The sequence below is a fragment of the Vulpes vulpes genome, chromosome 14, assembly GCF_048418805.1.
Source record: "Vulpes vulpes isolate BD-2025 chromosome 14, VulVul3, whole genome shotgun sequence".
Lineage (NCBI taxonomy): Eukaryota > Metazoa > Chordata > Mammalia > Carnivora > Canidae > Vulpes > Vulpes vulpes.
The window spans coordinates 51,522,143-51,545,474 of record NC_132793.1 but is presented as its reverse complement, the minus strand read 5'-3'; the positions used below and the strand labels follow the sequence as shown (position 1 = coordinate 51,545,474).

Here is a 23,332-nt window from a genome sequence, read left to right as displayed (position 1 = left end):
AAACTTATTTTAATTTAGCAAGCTGAGTCAGGTTTTCTGTTACTTGCAATCAAATGAATTATAGATGATATGATGTAACTCTTAATGATTTGAATATTTCCCATTAAATAGTAAGAGAATTTAACTTCTAAGAATGAGGATTCATGACAAAGAAAATGCAAGAAACCCACTGCCCCAAAAAATCCATCAACAAGAATAACCACTGCAATAAAACTTACTAGGAATACAAAATATAAAACCGGTAAGAAGGATAGGTAGAGTTTTTAAAAAATCAAGCAAACACAAGAGGTTAAAAATGACTCTTCCAGAATTCACAAGATGAAAGCTCACCAAACTCTCCCAAATACATAAAGCAACCATCAGTTACCTCTCCTCCTTGCCAAGCTGTTCAGTAACAAAAGCGTTTACTACCAGCAAAGCTCTAGCAATGATTTCCTTCCCAATTCCTTTGGTCATGAAGAGAAGAGATATGGCAGTTAGGATGTTAACGTTAAAAAAAAAAAAAAAAAAAAAAAGCTATTATTTCATGATGCCAAGGTGCTTTGTTGGGCAATTTACATATGCTGTATCTCCGTCCATTTAATTTTCTCAATGATCAAAATAGTATCATATCCAATTCTAAACAAGGGAATCAAATCTCCAAAATATTTAAGCGCTTAAGAAGGAATCCACAATTTGTAAACTGATAATGCTAAAATAAAAATAAAATCCATATCTGTCTGGCACAAAAGGTACCTTTCTGCAAAAACTCTTGGAAAGAGTAAACATCAAGTGGCAAACATCAATGTGCACCTTTCACCTGGCCCAAAGGAAAGTATCAGTTACTTTTCACAAGAAAAATACATTCCGGGATCCCTGGGTGGCGCAGCGGTTTGGCGCCTGCCTTTGGCCCAGGGCGCGATCCTGGAGACCCGGGATCGAATCCCACATCAGGCTCCCGGTGCATGGAGCCTGCTTCTCCCTCTGCCTGTGTCTCTGCCTCTCTCTCTCTGTGTGTGTGACTATCATAAATAAATAAAAATTTAAAAAAAAAAAAAAAAAGAAAAATACATTCCCTAATGATATGACTTAGTATAGAGTATCAAGTATTTTTTAAAGCACCTTGTTTATTCTTATCTCTGCCTCCAGGTATTAAACTATTTGAAGGTCTCAGAAAATTCCAGCAACAGAGATAGTCACTATTTAAAAGAAAAACTAAAACATTAGGAACAGAGATAAAGAGCCATATGAAGACATGTTTCTTGGTTTAATCAAAATCATCAAAAAAAAATAGTAAAAAAATAAATAAAATAAAAATTATCAACATATCATAGAAAGGGCTCACAATGGGGCGCCTGGGTGGCTCAGTTGGCTAAGTGACCAGCTCTTTATTTCAGCTCAGATCCTGGTCTCAGGGTCGTGAGCTTGAGCACCAATGGGGCTCCATGCTCAGCAGGGAGTCTGCTTGAATCTCTCTCTCTCCTGCAACTTCTGCCCGCCATGCACTTTCTCTCAAATAAATAAAGTAAAAATCTTTAAAGGGATGGGGGCACATAGGAAATAGAAAACCATTGAAATTTGTGGCTTTATCATTTGTTATGGATGGGAAAAAAAGACCCTAAGTATCCAGCAATAATGAAGTATTATAGAACAAGATATGTAGTATAATTTTTTTAAATAAGGACATACACATACATATTGTATATGCATTAAAAGCTGTCTGGAAATAATTTATCAGAAGGATTAACAAATACTTTCACTTTTCATTTTCTCTTATTCCATATTATTACAATTTCACAACCACACACACATACTGTTTTAGGACAATAAGGGTTATTCAGGCCTCTTTTCTTATATTTCTCAGTATTTTTAAATGTTATTTAAATTCAATTAATATATAGTGTTTTACTAGTTTCAGAGGTAGAGTTCAGTGATTCATCAGTCGCACACAAGACTCAGTGCTCATCGCATCACATGCCCTCCTTAATGGCCATCACAGTTACCACCATTCCCCCACTCCCCTCCCCACCAGCAACCCTCAGACTGTTTCCTATAGGTAAGAGGCTATTATAGTTTGTCTCCCTCTCTCTGATTTCATCTTATTTTATTTTCCCCTCCTGTTTTGTTTCTTAAATTCCACATATGAGTGAAAACATATGATAACTGTCATTCTCCCACTGACTTATTTCGCTTAACATAATACCCTCTAGTTCCATCCACATCATTGTAAGTGGTTAGATTTCATTTTTTGATGGCTGAGTGATATTACATTGTGTGTGTGTGTGTGTGTGTGTGTGTGTGTGTGTATACATATTACATCTTCTTTATCTATTCATCTGTTGTAAAGTGTCTGGGCTCTTTCCATAGTTTGGCTATAGTGGATATTGCTGCTATAAACACTGGGGTGCAGGCACCCCTTCAGATCACTACATTTGTATACTTTGGGTATACCCAGTAGTGCAATTGCTCAGTTGTAGGGTTAATTCTCAGTATTTTGTGGAATCCTCCCCTATTTTTTTTAAAAAATAGGCTCCATGCCCAGCATGGAGCCCAACACAGGGCTTGAAGGCACGATCCTGAGATCAAGACCTGAGCTGAGATCAAAGGTTGGACATTTAACTGATTGTGCCACCCAGGAACTCCCCAAATACTTTTAAAATCATGGTTAGCTTTTGATATTTAACAACAACGTGACAGATAAATGACTAAAGGAAAAATCTTATCACTTAACATGAGACTACAACTTGTACATAAACTACCTAAGGTAATATTTTTATTCCTGCTACAAACAGGAAAAAAACACTCAGAAACACTGGCTCAAGGTGACTCAACTAAGTAATACAGGTAATATTTAAACTTTTAATTTCTAATTCAAGCTCCAAAGCTTTTCCCATTAAACCACAATCACCTATTCCAAAAAAGTGTTTTAAAGTTAAAATGTGCTTATGTAAGTATTTCTGCTTGTATTCAGGTATATCCCTCCTCTTTCCAAAAAGGAATTGAGCAGTTCACGGAAATAAACCCTACAAGAAAAAAAAAGCAGAAATGTAAACTAAGGCAAGAGAAAATAAGGATAAAAAATAAAAGTTACTCTATAATAAAGGGCAGAAGTCCTAAATGCTTTGTCCTCGATGAATTACTAATCACTAATTTGTTTCTTGAGTTTTAAGATGCCAAAGTAAAGAGGGAAAGGAAACCAAAATGTCTTTTATAAAATAAAGGAAAACAACTACCCAGAAGTCTAGCTTTCCTTAGTACTATGACTAGAGGGAACATTTAACTGAAAGCTCTCCTAAGGGAGGATTCTATGCGATACAGTTAATATGTTCTTATAAATATCTCAATAATAATTAAAACATTAACTTAATGGAATAATGCCAAAACTCAATTCATTATATTTAATTCTTTAAGTATTGCAACCCAAATACTACCTAAGTACTACTGTGGCTCAATGAAACAAGTCTTTCTTTAAAAGCAAAATATCCTTATAAACAACTAACAGAAACATCAACTTAAATAAATTTTTAAAGGAGCACCTGGGTGGCTCAGCCAGTTAAGTGTCTGCCTTTGGCTCAGGTCATGATCACAGGGTCCTGTGATCAAGCCCCACATCAGGCTCCCTCTCTGCATGGAGTCTGCTTTCTCCCTCTACCCCTCTCTCCCCACTTGTGCTCTCTTGTTCTTCCTCTCTCTCTCTCTCTCTCTGAAATAAACAAAATCTTTAAAAATAAATAAATTAAACAATTTTAAATTAAAAAAACAGAACAAGTCATTGTAAAGAATACATCATGTTTTATACTATATAATAATAGCTCCTTTCATTTTAATCTTCAAAATATTTCATCTTAATTAGGTAACTAAGATGAATTAATTTAAAGGTTATTATAAGCAAATAAAATATTATCTATTTTCTAGATACTATCTAGATTATCTAGATGAATGTAATATTCAACATATGAAAGGTTAAGAGTACAGGCTCTGGAGCTTTGACGGGGGTATTATTTTTCTCTGCTGGAAGCTCTTACAAGGTAAATACAAAATACAAAGAAATTTATCATGTTACTTAAAAGTTACTGTAAAGTAGGCTGGCATGACCCCCCCACACACAAAAAAAATGGGTCTAGAAGCACTGTGCTGTGTATGCAATTAGTACCCAAGAAATGCTTAAAAATGAATGAATGGTTAAGATACTAGGCTTATAAAAATATTTAATTGATCCATGTAGCAAATAACCACAAAGAAACCAAGGAGAATATATTTTATAGAATTATACCACATGAAACAACAGCATCATTTGTTTCCAAGCTTTCATATTATTTTCTAGGGCATAAAATGTCACTCCACTCTCAATCTCTGCCTGTAAGCTTAGTTTCTAGTCTACCCAAAATCGATGTACAGTGTCAAATCTTTCTCCATTAAATTATCCAAATGACTGGTTTACATTGAGAAAAAACAAGGAACAATACCATTCTATCTTTAGAAAACTATTTGATACTTCTTTTAAAAAGCATACAAGGGAGTACTATTTTGATTCTTCAGGTATACCTGACACATTATAAAATAATGAATAAACCTCAATGGAATGAACTATGTGTAGCTTCCCAAACTACAATCCTAAACATTTTCTGCCAACCATAGTTATCATTCATAAGCAATCTCACCAAGATGTATTTTGAAAAAAAAGATAAATCAGCACTCACTGAATGTCCTGGACTCCTTTATAGAGCAAAAAAGCATAGTTCATCAGTATAAAGAAGGGGAAAAAAAACCATCTCCCTTATAAATTCAAATTACATTAGCCTGAAATCACTTCATGAAACCTAATTTTATAAATATATATACAATTATATGTATATATGCACATACGCATACACAAATATGTATGAGCTTTCCAGTTGGATTGAAAATCTAAAAATGAAAATTGGTACAAAAATTCAATGTATATCCTACATTCTTGTAAATGTGACTGATCATAACTTGCTGACAAGGGGAAAAAAATCTGTTGTAATCAGAGTTGAAATTTCCTAATTTGATCTCCAATGATATTAATTAGCTCACTAAATATCTTCACAAATTATTAGCCATTTTGAATACTGACTATTCTTAGGTATAATCAACCATATTCCCAAAGGACTACCAAAAACATGAAGGTAATATGAATATTTATCTTTATTTTACAAGGACTACATGTTAAAAAATAGAAATAAGAAAAATCTACTTGTACTCAAACAAATATGCTGTTTGATTTTATTTCACCAGAACTTACTGACTTAGTAACCAATCTAATGAACCAGACCAGTACTGACTTACTAATCAATCTAATGAACTACACTGGGGGGGGGGAAGAAGACACTTTTCACAAATTAGCTCTGAAATCACAGGAAGTCTTAAAAATCAACATAAATATTTAATATAGTTTTTCTCCCCACCAACAGCTGTTTTTAAACCAATAGTATATCCAGAAACCAGAAAAATTTAGGTCACTTTATCCTTATGAAAAATGACAATGGCTGGATTTATTATATTACTAATGACACATTAAATTGATAAGTAAAAGATAAAGGTCATTTGGTAAGTTTAAAATTCACTTACTTCCATATCTAACTGGTAATTATTTAGCTATTCCTGACCAACTACCTCTATCACCTAAACGGGGAACTTTTCTAACTTGTACATCAAGTCACAAAATTGCCACAATTGCTATATACCAAAATTAAGAAAAGACTTCTTTCACTATTACTCTATTAAATATAATTTATATATGAAAGATGCAAACTAGAGGGACCAACATGTAGATACTGTACATTCAATCAAGAGATCTAAAATAACATGAAAATACAGCAGAGACTATAACACAAATTAGATGTAAATAATATCAACTTTAACTTTAGAAATTTATTTCTTTATATTGACTAAATTATAGTACTCTTTTTTTATTGGAGTTCAATTTGTCAACATATAGCATAAAACCTAGTACTCATCCCATCGAGTTAAATTATAGTACTCTTAAATAATACATTAAAATATCTGAGAAAGCATGGTTTTTACCAGTTCATCAATGACCTCCTTCAGAAATCTACTTGATTAAAAACCAGTAAAAACTGAACTATTTATTGTTTAGGCATATGCCTAAACATAAAATTCAGGAGAGTGGTTACCTCTAGTTACCTATAAATGGGAGTCAGAGATAAGAAAAGGGAAGACTACATGGGTAGATGAAAGTTACTGGTTAATACACCAATACTTACTTTTAGACAGGAGGTTCTTGAGTAAATGTTAAATACTCTTTAGATAAATTAACCTTTATAAGGACATACAATCACGTATGGACCAATTATGATAGTATACCATAAACCAAAGATTGTGACTAGTAAAATTTTATGTTGAGGAGGTCCATTTTGAAAAAACAACTGACATTTACTTACAGAAATTTACCTTTCACAAATGTTTCTTCCTAATAGTATTAAAATAGTATTAAAATTTAATAGTATTAAAATATCCTAATAATATTAAAATACCTAAAAGTATTAAAATGTCTTCCTAAGAGTATTAAAATATTAAAATAGCATTAAGATACTATTAAATAATATTAAAATAGTATTAAAATACCGTTCTTGCAAATATTCAGAAATGAAAGGCAGACTAGAGAAATGTTCTCAAAGAACCAAGACCCAGGGACACCTGGATGGCTCAGCAGTTGCGCATCTGCCTTCAGCTCAGGGAGTGATTCTGGTCCTGGGATCGAGTCTCACATTAGGCTCCCTTCCAGGAGCTTGCTCCTCCCTCAGCCTATGTCTCTGCCTCTCTCTGTGTCTCTCATGAATAAGTAAGTAAAATCTTTAAAGAAAAAAAAAAAAGAACCAAGACCCAAAGACCCAAACCAAAATTATTCTCCTCCCTAAATCAGAGTAAAATTATCATAGTGGTTTCAATTGCAGCCCTTCAGAGGTTGTTGAGGGCAAACATGTTAAAAATGCTATAATGTACACGTAAAACTACGTAATTAAAAAAAAAAAGTAAAAAAATGAGTCTAATTGTATTTAGATGTGTGATGCATCTGTATTAAAATTTCTTAAATTTCAAAAAGCTTCAGCTCTAAATATAGAATCTTAATTTATAAGACATTTTGTTCCAAATAAAATGAATCAAGTAAAAAGTTATATCTTATTCGATGTCAACATAAGAACTAAGTCAAACTCCTTAAAAAAAACTGAAACATATTTATGATAATTTATTAGCAAAAGTTTGTTTAAAAGCCAAATCAGAAATATCACTAGTTAGAAGTATGCTCAAATATATTATTCTGGAATTTCTTAAACACAAAATATATTTATAGCTAACAATAGTCTAGAAGCCATATATTAATCTAATATGAAGGTAATATAATATATATTATAGTTTATATTCTCTTATATCTCTAAGTGTATAAAGGAGGAAGATTTAGGTTACCTAAGAGTATCAAAAACAAATATAAAAGTTCATAAAAAGATATAGAATTGGATAAATTATTAGATTAAAATTACTTTTAAAAGGCTGAAGCACTATGACTCTTTATTCTTCTTACTGGAAAAATCAAGAATTCCAAAAAATTCTCACTTCTAGAATTTGAGGACAAAATGTGTTAACTACTTTTGAAATGAATGAAATTCAGTAGTACTTAAAATACCAAAAGTTGAGACAATGAAAACTAGTAGAGGTTAAAACTTTGTTATTAATGTAAAGGAAAACACCATAATTGAAATATTTAGAAATATGTCTCAATTGTCAATTTATCAACACAGCAAGCTAAATGAAAGATAAAAATAGCATCCTTCTTCTAGACTTTAGTCATAGGCTGTCTAAAGATGAAAGGGCATGGGAAAAGAACCATACATGTAAAACCCCAATGGGATTCTCTTTAAATTTTCTTTCAACTGACTTGATTAGAAAAGGTTACCTTAAGAAAAAATATAACAATAGCCACTTAGAGAGACAGAGTAAATTCAAACTTAACTGAAATTACTTAGCAAGGTAACTTCCAAAATTTTACCATGAAGGGACCTACTATGTGCCAAGCTTAGTGCTCTCCACTTTGTATTCACTATTACAATTATATAAATGCTCTGATTAAAGTTATAACTGGATGCTCGAAAGCAGAGTTTGGTGACTTCTGAAGCCTGTTCTATACTGTACTGAAATGTGCTTGTTTGAGTACTGTCTCTAAATACATTGTGTTAATAAAGTTAGTGTGGGTAAACTAGTATTTTATTCAACAGAGAATGACTTCTGTAACTTCTGGATAATTAAAGTAAAAAATTTAAACGCCCAAATTGCCCAAGAACTAGGAAGTAAAAATCTTCTGTACTCCAGTTAAGCTTCCATTCTGACTTCTAATTCACTGTACATCAAAGAAAATCAACTTTCCCTGACACATAAGGACTATTCCCTTCAGTGATCAGGCAGGTGTTGAGGCCAGAAAGAGAGCCTATTTTCCACAGCCCTTTTACCTTGTTTGATCACTAGTTACTTTTGATCTGACACTGCCCTCTCTCTGGTAATGACTTCCCCCTCATAGACCCTACCTCACATCTGTCAGAAAGAATAAAGGGCATCAAACTGAGACCTGACAACGCCTATGGGCCATGCGATGGGCTGCCAACTGAATGTTCCCCAGCTCCCACAATTTCCAATTCAGTTTCTTTTGTTCTGGTAGGTACAGGGTTAGGGTACCAATGACAGCAGAAAGGATTATGCAGCAACTGTGAAACCAAGCCCTCTTGAATGTGTATCTTTTATCTTTGCTTCTTCATCTTCTTAAATGCTGCAAACTTCATGGTGGTTACTATGAAATACATATTCAACAAGTGCAATAGAAAGTTTGTTTAAATCCTTTTCCAGGAGAAAACAAAGGACACAATGTATTGTAATTCAGCTATAAAGCTTTAAGGAAAAAGTTTCAAACCCATGGTGTGAGATTAGTAAAGGCCAGCTGTCGACGAGCATGTTAATAGTAAATGAAACCACAAAAGTTTTACGGGAACAATACTTAGTGGGTACTTCCATACAGCACCTAAAAATGGAAAGGTCTCCTAAAAGAATGCACATATTCACAAGACATGATCATTTCAATTGTTAAATTAGATTCTCGTACTAATTGGGTGTGAGAATAAGTTTCTCTAGTCTGGTCTAAATAATGTGCTGAGTTTATGTAATCCTTTTTTTTAAAGGCATTAATAATCTAAATATTAGAAAGAAGAAAAATCTGGTCAAATATCACTTTGGCACCATCCTGTTAGTAATTTTTCAACTGTCATTAAAATAATTGCATGAGTTCTTGAATAGTCATCAATAAATTACCCTCTCCACAAACATGCACAATAGATAGCTCATTATTAGGCATGCAATAAAGGGCTTTGTAGGAAGCAGGTTTGGAGGCCTCTGAGATCACTTTCAAGGTTAAGTCATCATTTTTTTAAGAAACAAGACTTTTCTTAACTTTATAAAAGTTCAGGAGAAGAATGTGCATGATCAATATGCAAGCAAATCTAATGTACCTTTAATATTATAACGCAAAAATAATTAACCTTAGGCATGTGCAAATACAGAATTTCAAAGATGGGAGGTAAGCATTAAGGTGATTGTATGTTCACTATAATAACTATAAGAAGACAGTTTCTACAACAGCTAAAGAAAGGTACGCTTTAAGAGAAAGAAACAAACACTTAAAGAATTAACCCGTGACACTAGGCAAATACATACACTAGACTGAAAAAGATTTCCCACCATGGAAAAGATTATACATGAAATATCTCTTATACTGATCAATTATATTCTTCTTAAAGAAAAAAAAAACTTGTCTCTGACTCTGTAATCAAAAAATATCATAAAGAAAATTAGAAAATGTGACTATTTTAATTACACTTTAATATATGAAAAAGATGACTCCTATGTGCTTGGACTATAACTTCACAGCCGAAAGCTGTCTAAGTGTACTAGAAAAAGATATCACTTCTAGATTGAAAAAACACAACTTAATCCAAGGTTAAAATACAGTTGGCTGGATAAATACTTGTCTAATTGTTTTTCCTTAAGTTTCCCAAAGGCCACTTCAACCTCGAAGAAAAGGAAGAACCAAACTGCATTATTCTAGTAAGAAGCCTATTTATGCTTCTTTTTGGTTATTCTTTCCCCAATTTTTGACTCTGCAAAACCATAAAGATATTTTAAAGAAAAGATAAATGGAATAAATGTATTAAATTAACAACTAACACTTTTACATGAAGTATTTTTGAAAGAATAATTGTCAGTGTCATTTCTGCATAATATAATACCCTCAAAGCATGTAATATCTACAATGTTCTAACTAAATTTAGCACCAGATTTGTTTGATGCATTTTGTTGGCACCAAGCAACCAAGATTTATATCAAATATTATATTTAATCTATCTCTTACTGCAACAATAAAATCAAGCTTTACTAAACAAACTCATCCAGAAAAGCAATTTGATGACTTTCATCTTTTCGAGATTCAATTCACGTTTGACAAAAGAAAAAAAAAAAAAAACCACAATTCTTAGCAATGTTGGAGAGATTTTTGTTAGAGCTGTCAGAAAGCAGGAAAAAAAATGCATTGGTGGAAGCACTAAAGTCAAACATCCTCAGTGGGATGTAGACCAAGAAATGAAATTCGCAATAAAAAATTTTTGAAGATATGAGTTTCAACGTTCACTTTTAAGAAATCACTTCCTGAAAACTACTTAATTCTTGAAGAGAACAGACGTCTTTGGGATTTTACTTTCTCAAGCTATCACTACCACTCTTCTAGTATGAACACTAATGAAGAATCACTTGACACTGCTACAGAATAAAGCATATTTTACCAATTGAGTTAATAAAACTGAACCTTATGTACTAAAAGCTATATGTTCATACCAAAGTATAGTCACCTTTAAACAGGTTACTGACATGTGTCTCATTAAAAATGCTAATTTTTAATAGCTTTCTTGTCACAGAAGTAATTTTTCCAGAACTAAACCAAAAAGACTTAATTATAGGATGGTTCATTTTCATTAATAGTCCTTTACAAAAATTTACAGTTTTTATGTAGGAAACCTAAAAAATATTTAAATAAAACACTGACAGATACAGTCAGATACTAACTACGTGTTTAAAAAAAAGACATCATCATTCCCATTTATAAGGAGCTTACACAAACTAAAACCTTGAAACCTACAACAAGGTATCAATGGATTAATAAGAAATTATAAAATACAGGAAAAGCTGAGTGTATATGGGAAGTAGTAAATGTGGTAGAATTCTTAAAGAAAGTTGGACAAAAAAATAATATTTAGATGAGCTTGAAGGTATCGGACACATATGATGATAAGAGAAAATGAAGAGTAAATGGACAAGTTGAGAATGTAATGAGAATAAAGACCAGTAACTAGAGAAATCTTTGAAGTTAGCCATTACTGATTTCTGAAATGATGAAGTAGTATTTATCAAGGACATTCCTGGATTGCGGGATGTGAAAAATAAAAGGTCAATCTTTGGAAATGTCCTAGGTCATGACTGAATTCAGGGGAATATATATCTTTACCTTTCACACTGTTTTGCATTAAGTTCTTCACTAGTAATCTTAAAACAATTGTAACTTATGGAATATATACCAGATCACATAATGGAACTGCCTACAATTATATATAATGAGAAAAATACTTATTATTAGTCTATCAACAGTAGAGGGGTATGCACATGTGCACAAAATTATGTCCTGCAACACATTAAAACATATGAAATACCAAACTACTCAAAATTATATTCAAATATTCAAAGTAAACATTAACCTAGTAAAAAGACATAGAAATATATTTTGACTCCCCATTCAGAGAATCCACAAATCAAAACTTAACCCAAGTCTACCATGTTCTCAGATGAGTCAAAATGAAAAGCTAACATAACACCATGCAAATAACTTTACAAATCTGTAGGCATTTAGATAGGCATCTGAACAACAGTGAATATAAAGACATGCCTTCCTCTTTATTTTCTCAAAGATATACTCAATAAGAGGAAAATAAAGGATAATAATCACACAAATGTATTCAACTAGAAGGACTCAGATTTATAGTGATTTTTCTTTGAATTACACATTCTCAACATATCCATTTACATATCATATTAAAGTGAATGATAAAGATCTAGATTTTATGCTTAAACCAAAGACAGTCCATGACAACCTGGTAATAAACACTATAAATTTTCTACCCCCAAGACCTCTCCTGAAATAATCCACTTCTCAGATTTTAGAAACCAAAAATAGTGAAATACAGTAGCTACTAAAGAAAAATACTATATTGATCTTTTCTGTGACCTAGATTTGATGTGGCTACACAAGATGCAATAAAAGCATTTAAAAGTAAGTAAATATCAAAATAGTACAGACTTCATCGGGCTTTTCAATTTCTCAACTATTGAAAACCAGAAGGTGTACAGTCCAAGGAAAAGAATTTACCCCAACACTCATGACGAGTCATTCTTCTACTGCCCAGGGGGCAACTATATGTTCAGACTTTTAACAAGAACTTCAAGAAAGACAGCAAAGGAATACAACCCTAATAATATGAACAGACAAAATCGGGTAGCAGGAAGACGAACAGTACTCACCACACGAGTTACCTAGACAGGAGCACAACTTGCACACCTTTTGCCTGAAGAAAGGATCAGTGGTGAAAGCCCAAATGGCATAACACTTTCATGGCAACTTATCTTTTTTTGATAATAACTGTAAAAAATGCTAGAAAATAAGCATCCTATCACCTGGTAGCCATTTTCAAATACAGTTTGTAAACAATATTCAGAAAGGCAAATCTAAAAAAATACACACAAAAAAGCAAACTTGCTAATAATCACTAAAATAATAAATGGGATTAAGTCTTGGATATCCTAAGACCCTAGCACCTCATTACTGTGGAAAAATAAAAATGCAAGCCAAAGCTTCTCTGTAGATCCAAAATAATAGGTCTTACTTGTTGACTGACGGTCTAGAAAGGTAGTTGAAGAACATGTGCTCATAAATGACAGGCTTAACGCACTCCCAGGATCCCAATGCTATCCAATGCTATAAAATTTCTTTTTGTTAAGTCTAACAACTTGGCTCTTTATCTCAATCCACCACCTCCTGTTACCAACATTTGAGCACAAAGCCCTAGACAACACTTTCACACTTGTATCTGACAGATAATTTGATTTGTTCCAAATCTTTGATTTTTTAAAGAGGTAATGCTAAAAAAAAAGTAAACAAAAATTATATCTTTAAAAAAAAAAACAAGCAAGATCTGAACTACAGAATATATAAGTAGAAAATAACACCAGCAAAAGAATTGCAACACTAGAAATAACCTACCAACTATAAATTTCAAACCCAAAACAAGTTGGATATTTTTAGTAATCTAGAATTTCATCCAGAAAAAAAAATTTTTAAGTATATGTAAATACCATTTGAAGTCTCCTGTTTTTAGCCATAACACTGGACTATCTGTATTGGAACTTTTTTTTTTAAGATTTTATTTATCCATTCATGAGAGACACAGAGAGAGAGAGAGGCAGAGACACAGGCAAAGGGAGAAGCAGGCTCTGCAGGGAGCCCGACATGGGACTCGATCCCAGTCTCCAGGACCACACCCTGGGGTGAAGGTGGTGCCAAACTGCTTAGCCACCAGGAGTTGCCCTGTATTGGAACTCTTAATAATAGGTTAGCTTCCTCTTGGGATGCTATTTGCATTTGAGCATCTCCTGTCATCAGTTGATAAGTCCCAAATTCGTGAACTAATTTTAATTTTACTAAACTAATACAATTAAGCAAGAAATATGCTAGGTAAAAAATTACTGCATTCCCAAGAAAAATTATTTGGATATTATCCAAGTCACTACCTGCCCTCCATGTCACACTAGTCCACAGGGGAGGAAAAAATAAACACACCACACGTAAACCCCCACAGATACACATTCTTTATGATTTTTTTTATTCCTTTCAAATGATGGAACACATTTCATTTATGTTCTAACCAAAATACTTGATAAAGATACCCACAGAAGTACAGTTATGATGACAATGAGTAATGTATAGAATTGCTGAATCACTATATTATACATCTAAAACTAATATAACATTGTATATCAACTATACTGGAATTAAAGTTAAAACTTAGTAAAATTTTAATAATTTTTTAAAAGGAAAAAATAATTTTAAAAAAAGGATACCCACAAGAGAAACATATCAATAGATTAAAAAGATAGGATAAGCTTTAGCAGAGAGCATATAAGTAAAAACATATTCTTCAGATTGAAAAATCTGCAAATAACTTTTACTTTTAATTAAAGTAGGTCTTTCAAATACCATTCAACAAAATAAAACCAATTTTATTAACAGTACAAATGTAAAGTCCATGTAATTCTGACAAGAATATAAATTATATTCTAGTTGCTCAGAACTACATGTCATTAAAAGAAACCATCCTAGAAAATACTCCTTGAGCACATTAATGACTGTGGCTAGATAAATCTGATACATGAAGCACTAATATAGTGTCTAGATCAAAGAAATTTGCTTATTTGAGAAGTCAGAAAACGACTGACTCTGAATCTTAAAGCTATTTTTCAAGCTTTTATTTATACACTTAAATTCATCTTCTTTTTAAAGCATATTCCCAAAATACTTGAAAAAGTACATTTTAAAAGCATGTTCAATTCACTAGTAATCTATTTTTCACTAAACCAACATTTATTGAATGTCTATTATGTGCATGATGAGGAGGGATGGATAAAAGACTAACTAGATACTACTCCCTGCCCTCAAAAGAGCTGACAATCCATCAGCAAGATAAATCTGTAAACCATGATTTCAATTACTCATGAAGAGCAATTTGGAATGATATAGTAAAAATTTGAAAATATACATAACTTAATTACATTTCTAGGTATAGATCCTACAGAAATTCTTACAGATAAGCACAGGAGATTTACACAAGGATTTTCCTGCAACACTGCCTCTAATAAACAACACTGGAAAAAATACAAGAGTCTTTCAGTAAGTAAGGAATGAATAAAGAAGAGATATATACCTATATAGAACACTAACAGTTACAAAGAACAAATTATATGTTCATTATGGTTAGATGTCAAAACACCTTAAAAGTAAAAATGCAAATTATAGGCTGATAAATACTTTGTAAAAAACAATATTTAAACAATCTGGCATCAGATATAAACTATATATAACTACAAACTAAACAATACTATATTGTTCATGGTATCCATTATGTATGTTAAAGTTTTCTTTTTAATTTTTAAGGCATTTTAGGTCATCAGAGTAGTTATTTCTAGGAAAGAGTGGGAATGGCATGGGGAGCAAGACGAGAGAGATTTAAAGGTTATTTGCTCTAAGTTCAAAAAGAAGCAAATTTAATAAAATGTTAAACAATTGTCATGTGTACATAATGGGCATATAGATTTTATTACTTAAGTTCTCAAAATAAAAAAAAATACAAGACCCCAAAATTTTATCACATTTCACATTTGCTCAAATCCCCATTACCTAGAGACATACAAATGCCTTAGCATGACACTCAAAAGTCTTATACTGATGCTTACCTTCCTTTATAGACCCAAATATGAACACTTCCCCCAACTACCCAGCGTATAAAATTAATCTTACTTTAATGCCCACAACATGTTAAACATTCTATATTTTCCCAATCCTTGTTTAAGTGTTGCTTTCTGACAATTGCAATCACCCCAAAAAAATGTTCACCTGCATCATAATCATATCACTATATATCACTCAAAACCAAATTCATATGTCATGTACTATTTACATGATTTCCTGATTGTCTCTTATCTTTAATATAAGTAACTACTTTTGTAATTGGCCATTTCTGTAGCACTTTTATAACTAGACAAGGATCTCCTCCCTTTAGCAGTATATCTTGATTTCTCAAGACTTCTCATAGAGCCTGGTAAATGCTAGGTATTCAAATATTAAATGAACCGAATGAATATCTGAAACAATATTAAGGCACAGAGTAGTAAGTTATCAGTTCATTGATTCATTCAAATTTCTTTTAAATCTGCTGGACAAAAATGAAATGGTATTTAGCTTCTAAATCCAAATTTCACAAAAAATATAAAATACTATGCTTTTACAAAGTAAAATATTTTGCATAGAGTATAATTCTACTATTAAAGTTAGTTATGTTCATATTCATATAGGTTTAAGATGAATATTAAGCACATTTTTAAGACCGTTTTCCTTTGATAATTTTACTAATTTTCCTGGAAAAGATTTCAATATGTCTTCACTGGTACCTCCTCTGAAACTGGTTATCATCCTAGCAAAAAGATCCTCTGCTCATGCTAATAATTAACTTCTTCCTTTGATGTCTCACAGCACCTGTCAGTAAGTGTTTTAAAGGGGGCAATGTCTTTTGGAAATAACTGCCTGGTTAAAAGGCAAATACATTAGCTCCATCTGTGATTTCATGGAATAGCTTGAGGACAGAAATTTGGGTATCTAACAGATCAGGGTTACAATCCTGACTTTGACACTTATTTGTTATTACTTAAAATCTCTAAGTCTCAATTTCCTCATCTGTAAAATAGAATAGACTGTTTCATATGGTGGTTTTGAGGATTAAATATGTAAAACTGCATATTGCCTAGCACATTATAAATACTGAATAAAGAGTAATTATTAAATATTTTTAAATATCAACAAATGACAGCAAAATCCTGATACATAGCATTCAATAGTAAAATAAAGCTCTATATCTTTAGGTCACCTTCTTTAGAGTGCCACATTCAAGCACCAGTGTTTACTGGAAACTACTACTCTGGGTGTAAGTAAATGCCTCATCCACTAAGAGGGGAAAGCGGGAATGCCTGGGTGGCTCAGTCGGTTAAGCATCCAACTCCTGATTTCAGCTCAGGTCATGATCTCGGAGGTATAAGATCAAGCCCCACATCGGGCTCTCCGCTGGGCATAGAGCCTACTTAAGGTTCTCTCTCTCATTCTCTCCCTTTGCCCCTCCTCCACTTCTCTCCCTCTCTAAAAGAGATAAAAAAAAAAAAAAAGAGGGCAAAGGACAATGAAGGCAAGTATCTACTCTAGGAGATTTGGAAGTTGACATGAGTATTTAGAAAAGGAAATCCTCACAAATGTAAATTATTTAAGTCTGGGATTACAAATAAACTCACTTCACAAGGAGTGTTTGAGAAATAAGATGTAAGAAATGAAGAAATATGGGGAATTGAGAGGAAGAGAGGGTCCTAATCCCTGAATATATTAACTCTAGGTTGAAAAGCAAGAGTCAAGAAACACAAGCCTTAATATAATGTCGAATTAGTTACTGCTATTTAAACTCTGATGCAAATGTTTACCTTCTACACCCCTATTGATGATAACATGGCTACCAGTGTATTTACGTAGCTGCTGCAACAACCTCAAATCACACCAAGCAGCAAAGAGGAATTAAACTGTGAATAGCTCAAGGGTGAAATCAAAATACAGTAGGTGATATTAGTCAATGACAGCCCAATTCAAACTGGACTCCAGAAAGTAAACTCTGGGAAGGAAGATGAAGTAAAGTAACCTATATTGAAGACTTTCTATTTGGGGACCATAATACACATTTGGTTCTTTACCTCCAAATCTCTTTTAGTCTGATGCTCATAAGAACATGTTTGAAGTAGTATTATATCCCTTCTGCAAACAAGGAAATGAAAGTACAAAAATTAAGAAAACCAACCAAAAAAACAAAAAAACCCAACCCAAGTTACATGAGTAAGAAACATTGGTATGAACTGAATTTAGTTCATCTCAAATAGGGCATTTCCATCAATCACTCCTTAAAATGCTTCCGCCCTATAAGGAGGCCTGAAGAGGTGAATTTGGATCCACTTCATATATGTAAGCCTCCAAAAAAATAATAAAAAACATCATAAAAAATGTCATGCCAGCAGCCAAAGAACTCTATGAGATGTCATGTAATTATAAAAGTAAAAAAATAACAATTCATCAGGAGATTGAAAAACTTAAAATTCACAATTAATTTTCAAGACTTCAAGTTTAAATCAAGAAATATTTATCACTTCCCTAAAACTTTCTAAAATCTATTCGCAATACATTATGTGTATAACCATATACATAATACATTACTACTTTCTTGGTAATTCAGAAACCTATACTAGTTCATAACCCAAAGCTATACAGAAGGTGTAAAAAAAATGACTAAATAAACAGAACATATACAGATCTAAATAAAATATACTGACCAACACAGAAGTTATTTTTGAAATAAATTACAAAATCCTAGTACTTCAAAATGTCAAGTTGTATAATAATTGAGAGATAATCCAACTGATCCCATTGCAACTGAATAAGAAGCTGCCCAAAGAGCTTCTGTGTCCAAATTTTAGTAAAGAAGCAGAATCTAGAGCAAGAAGAATAAAGAAGCAGAGAGAATATACTTAAAGAGGTGTCTAGATCACCAATAACTGTAAACACAAACTAAATAGAACTTTAAAAAACTTTGTAGGGACACCTGGGTGGCTCAGTGTTGGAGCATCTGCCTTTGGTTCAGGTCATGATCCCAGGGTCCTGGGATCAAGTCCCATATCGGGCTCCCTGCAGGGAGCCTGCTTCTCCCTCTGCCTGTGTCTCTGCCTCTCTCTGTGTGTCTGTCATTAGTAAATAAATAAAATCTTTTAAAAAAGCAAAACAAAAAAACTTTGTAGCCAGTACTGCACAGAAGTGATATAAAAGCTATCACCAAAAAAAAAAAAAAAAAAAAAAGCTATCACCAGAATTAGAAACATAGCTAGCTGTATACAATATGCTAGAAGCTCACCATAGTTGCATTCTTCAAATCTATTTCTAAAATCTATACAACAGTTTTTCAGCAAATACAAAATACATCATACAGGAGCATGGCACTTGTCTCACTCAAAAATGACTAAAACAGAAATCCATTCTCTGTCGAGGAAGATTCTACATGTAAGCTCTCAATTCTTTACTTCACCACAACTCACTGAGTCTTAAAATGTAAACTCATTGTTCTCACTTTCCAGCTGAATAAAACTTCCCCCTCTGAACACAGGAATCCTTCCCTTAAAGTTTATCTTAGTGTGTAAATCAGTGCTGCAAATAAGAATATTCAAGTATCTTTCTACTTTGTATAAAAATAGCAAGTTTATAACATTCCAGATGCAACTAATATTTCAAATTGTCTTAGGAAATTTTCCCACTAAAACCACCTAAAGGACAAAAATTTAAGATAAACCCTAATACCTACAGAAATTACGTACAAGCATTATATCTTTCTAGTTAAATCAAGGACACAAAAGCTATGTCACCAAAATATACAAAGACAATGCTGCCATCTAAAGGCCAAGATAGAATATGAAAAATATGTATACTCTATTTCTGCTTATACATAAAAATAATTTGATATTTTTAAGTCAGCAAAGTTTACACTTTTAAAGAAACACTATACTATGATTATTTTTAGACTACACAACAAAGCTCTAAAACTCTTGAGAAGATTCAATAGTGACTGATATCTGCACAAACCAAATTCTGTTGCCATCCTCTCACACACAGCATTTTCCTAAATATCTCTATTAGTTAACTTAAAAAAGCTGTCATATTTATTTATATTTAGTGATATTTCCTGTCTATAATTACATGTGCAGTATAATATTCTAAGTACATTCTGTATAAATATAAAATACTACTTGCCTTTAACCAGACTGCTATTATTTCTACTCACCCCATATAAAATATTTGTTGTTAAAGGACCAATAAAAAAGTCCTCAGAGTGAAAATATCTAAACTACTTAAAGAATTCAATTATTTCTCATTTCATAAATTCTAAAACTACAAAGCAAAGCTCCAATGGGAGGACAGTTATCAATAATTCAATTGCCCAGTGCAAAGAGCTCAAATGATTCTGTTTCCCTTTCTAGGACCCTAAATGGAAGGAACTGTATTGAACGGAAAGAACTTTAAGATTTAGCAAAACTACTTCAAATTTCCAATGAAATCACATGTTTACTGAGTAATACTACATACAAAACTGATTCCTTTAGCATTTAAGTATATAACATCGTTTTTTTTTAAAGATTTATTTATTTATTTATATAACATCTTTTTTAATGGACCACAATGCTATGGAAAAACAAATACGAACATAATTAGAATCTTCAAAACATACAGTTAATCCTTTTGAGAAACTACTAAAAATTTTAATGTGTCAAGAAAATGCTTCTCCATGTTTACTTAACAAGAAAACAAATATTAACCACTCAACAATTATTCCTATTACGTGAAGAATATAAAAATTTTAAGTTGGGTTTACCATCCTTCAATTTATCTTGAGTATAAAAAGGAAACTAAAAGACAACAAATACAGACAGAATTTCATAAAAATTACTAGTTTTTTAGTGCCTACAATGGATTAGAGTTTGTATTACACAATTTAAGGACATTACATTATTTAATCCTCAGATCTACATCTTGCAAAAAAAGCAAGTATAACCTTGTCTGCAGAGCTTAATAAGTAACTTCCCCGAGAATAACAATACAACTGAGTGAATAACCAGGTTTTAAAAACTCATTCCGGGGATCCCTGGGTGGCTAGTGGTTTAGCGCCTGCCTTTGGCCCAGGGCCTGACCCTGGAGTCCCACATTGGGCTCCCTGCATGGAGCCTGCTTCTCCCTCTGCCTGTGTCTCTGCCTGTGTCTCTGCCTCTTGCTCTCTCTCTGTCTCTCATGAATAAATACATAATACATAAAATATTTAAAAAATAAAAATAAAGAAATAAAATAAAAAACTCATTCCCTCTGACCCGGATCTTATTCATTTTACAAGATCATACTGTTTTAAGAGAAATTATTAAATTTGTATTAAAGAGAAATGTGAAGGATTTTTACTATATAATTTCAGAGGAAAACCGAATTTACTAGAGGCAAACAGAATTCAATATAGTAATAAAAGCATTTACTTTTAATTCATAGTGTTTTGCTTTTTCTAACTGGAATCTTCTTTTGAAATGGCATTATCTCAGTGTGCCTGGGTGGTTCAGTCAGTTAAGCATCAGACCCTTGGTTCTGGCTCAGATCATGATCTCAGGGTTGAGAGATCGAGCTCTGAGTCAAGCTCCATTAATATTCTCTCCCACAGCCTGGGTGGCTCAGTGGTTTAGCGCCTTCAGCTCAGAGCCTGATCCTAGAGACCCGGGATCGAGTCCTGCATCGGGCTCCCTGCATGGAGCCTGCTTCTCCCTCTGCCTGTGTCTCTGCTTCTCTCTCTCTCTCTCTCTCTCTCTCTCTCTCTCTCTCTGAGTCTCTCATGAATAAATAAATAAAATCTTTTTTAAAAATTCTCTCCCTTTCTCGCCTTTGCTCTCTCTCACTCTGTTGCTCTTAAATAAATACCACTATCTCATTTGAAGTGCTGACACTTCTAGAGACTTTTTAAAACTCATTAATTTATGAGATATATTTATCAAATTTTGTAAACTAATTCCAAGGGACAACAAAAAGACCTCTTTATTTAAGGAATACAATTAAATAGCAGGTCTCTTTTGTAAATACACAACATATTCAGCACCATCCTGTCTACATTTTAAAGTACACTACTTCTCGACATTGAGAAATCTACTAGTACCTCCCAAATGACAACTTTTTCTGTTAACTTGTACTATGCACCTATCATTAAAATTTAAAAGATCTGGAGTATTACTTAACCATTTAAAAGATTGAAGCTCTGATACATGCGACTACATGAATGGATCTTGAACATTATGCTAAGTGAAAGAAGCCAGACACAAAATACCACATACTATGTGATTCTGTTGGTAGGAAATGCCTCAAACAGGCAAATCCACAGAGACAGAAAGCAGATTATCAGGTTCCAGGAGCTGGAAGAAGTGGAGTACAGAGCAACAATGAATGAGCACAGAGTTCCTTCGGGGGTAAGGAACCTGCTCTAGAATTAGTGATGATGATTGAACAACTTTGTGACTATATAAAAACCACTTTAAAACCCTTTAAAACCGTGTATCTTATGGCATGTGAATAAAAGAAAATTAAATGGTTTTAAATATAAATGATACATTAAATGTGAACGACTTATATATGTATGTTCTTAAAGTATAAAATCTATATAACTACCAGAATTATCTGCCTCAGTTGACTAAATCCAATTTTTCACCCTACCAAGTAAAAGACTGCATTTCACATGTGTACATCTTCCTGAAGAGTAAAAGTTTCTAACTACCTAGAAGTATTACGGTCCCTAGGGAATCAGAGAGAACCACCACCACATACCTATGTCTAGCAACTAAATATAATTTTTTTCCAATTTACCTGAGTTAGTTCACTGTCAGAACTTAGACAAAAACATGTTAACACATCCTAATGAGGAATTTTTAACATGCAAGTACCACATGAAAGCACCTAGAGAGTTACAGGATCAATTAAAAATCACTGCTTTGAGGGGATTCTTGATTTAAGTAGTATTTGCCTCTACAACACCAAAATAACCAGATAAAAATTTTAAGCTAAGTTATAAGGAAATCAAAAGTTAGAAACAAAATGTACTTACTAATTTGTTTTCCTGCATGTATATTCTTTGTAATTTCAGACAGCCCTTAGCTATGACGATCATGCCTTCATCTGAGATCTTGTAACACTGGCCGAAATGAATATCTTTGAGTTCTCTGCACTTTGATCCCAGCTGTAAACAAAGAGATTGGCTGAATGCTCAGAAAATAACAAAAATAACATATTTCTAGTGGGATTTTCATAAAAAATTTTAAATAGCCATGCCAAAGTTATATAATTGCTTATGAACTACTTTTAAAACAAAACAAAACAGAATGGAGGCAATCTATAACTTAAAATGAAATTGTGTAAGCTGTATCATCTTTGAATTACTTCCTTGCTCCAACTATCTCATACTATATGCCTACCCAAAGTGCCTAGATTCTTTAACATTTGCCTTAAATTCACATTTTTATTTCTCTTTAATCAGTTATATTGTTACACTGGTGGGGCTCAGTTCCAAGGAATAAAACAAAGGTCCAAGAAGTGAGGCAAAGGTCTAAGGAGTGAAAAAATATTTCGTGATTAGATTCTACTTCTACTTCTGATTAATGAAATCCCAACTGTACCTTAAATAGTAACTGAACAGGTACAATGTTCCCATTAAAACCACTAAGTATCACAAAGAACAAATTACATACATTTCTTTTCAAAAACTACAGCGGAGATTAGATGGTCAAAGCAAATTACAAATGAATGCTATTTCATAAG

General features: G+C 32.7%; 1 protein-coding gene across 2 annotated transcripts in view; it reads right to left on the bottom strand.

The window, feature by feature from the left end:
* Positions 1 to 23,332, bottom strand: part of FBXL17 (F-box and leucine rich repeat protein 17) — a 487,222-nt gene that overhangs the window by 417,015 nt on the left and 46,875 nt on the right. Inside the window, exon 4 of one of the 2 annotated variants that reach the window (XM_072736637.1) lies at positions 22,623 to 22,754. The exons of the other annotated variant lie outside the window; for it this stretch is intronic. Within the exon in view, the coding sequence (XP_072592738.1) occupies positions 22,623 to 22,754 (132 nt within the window). The remainder of the gene's footprint in view (positions 1 to 22,622; positions 22,755 to 23,332) is intronic. 2 annotated transcript variants of the gene reach the window in all.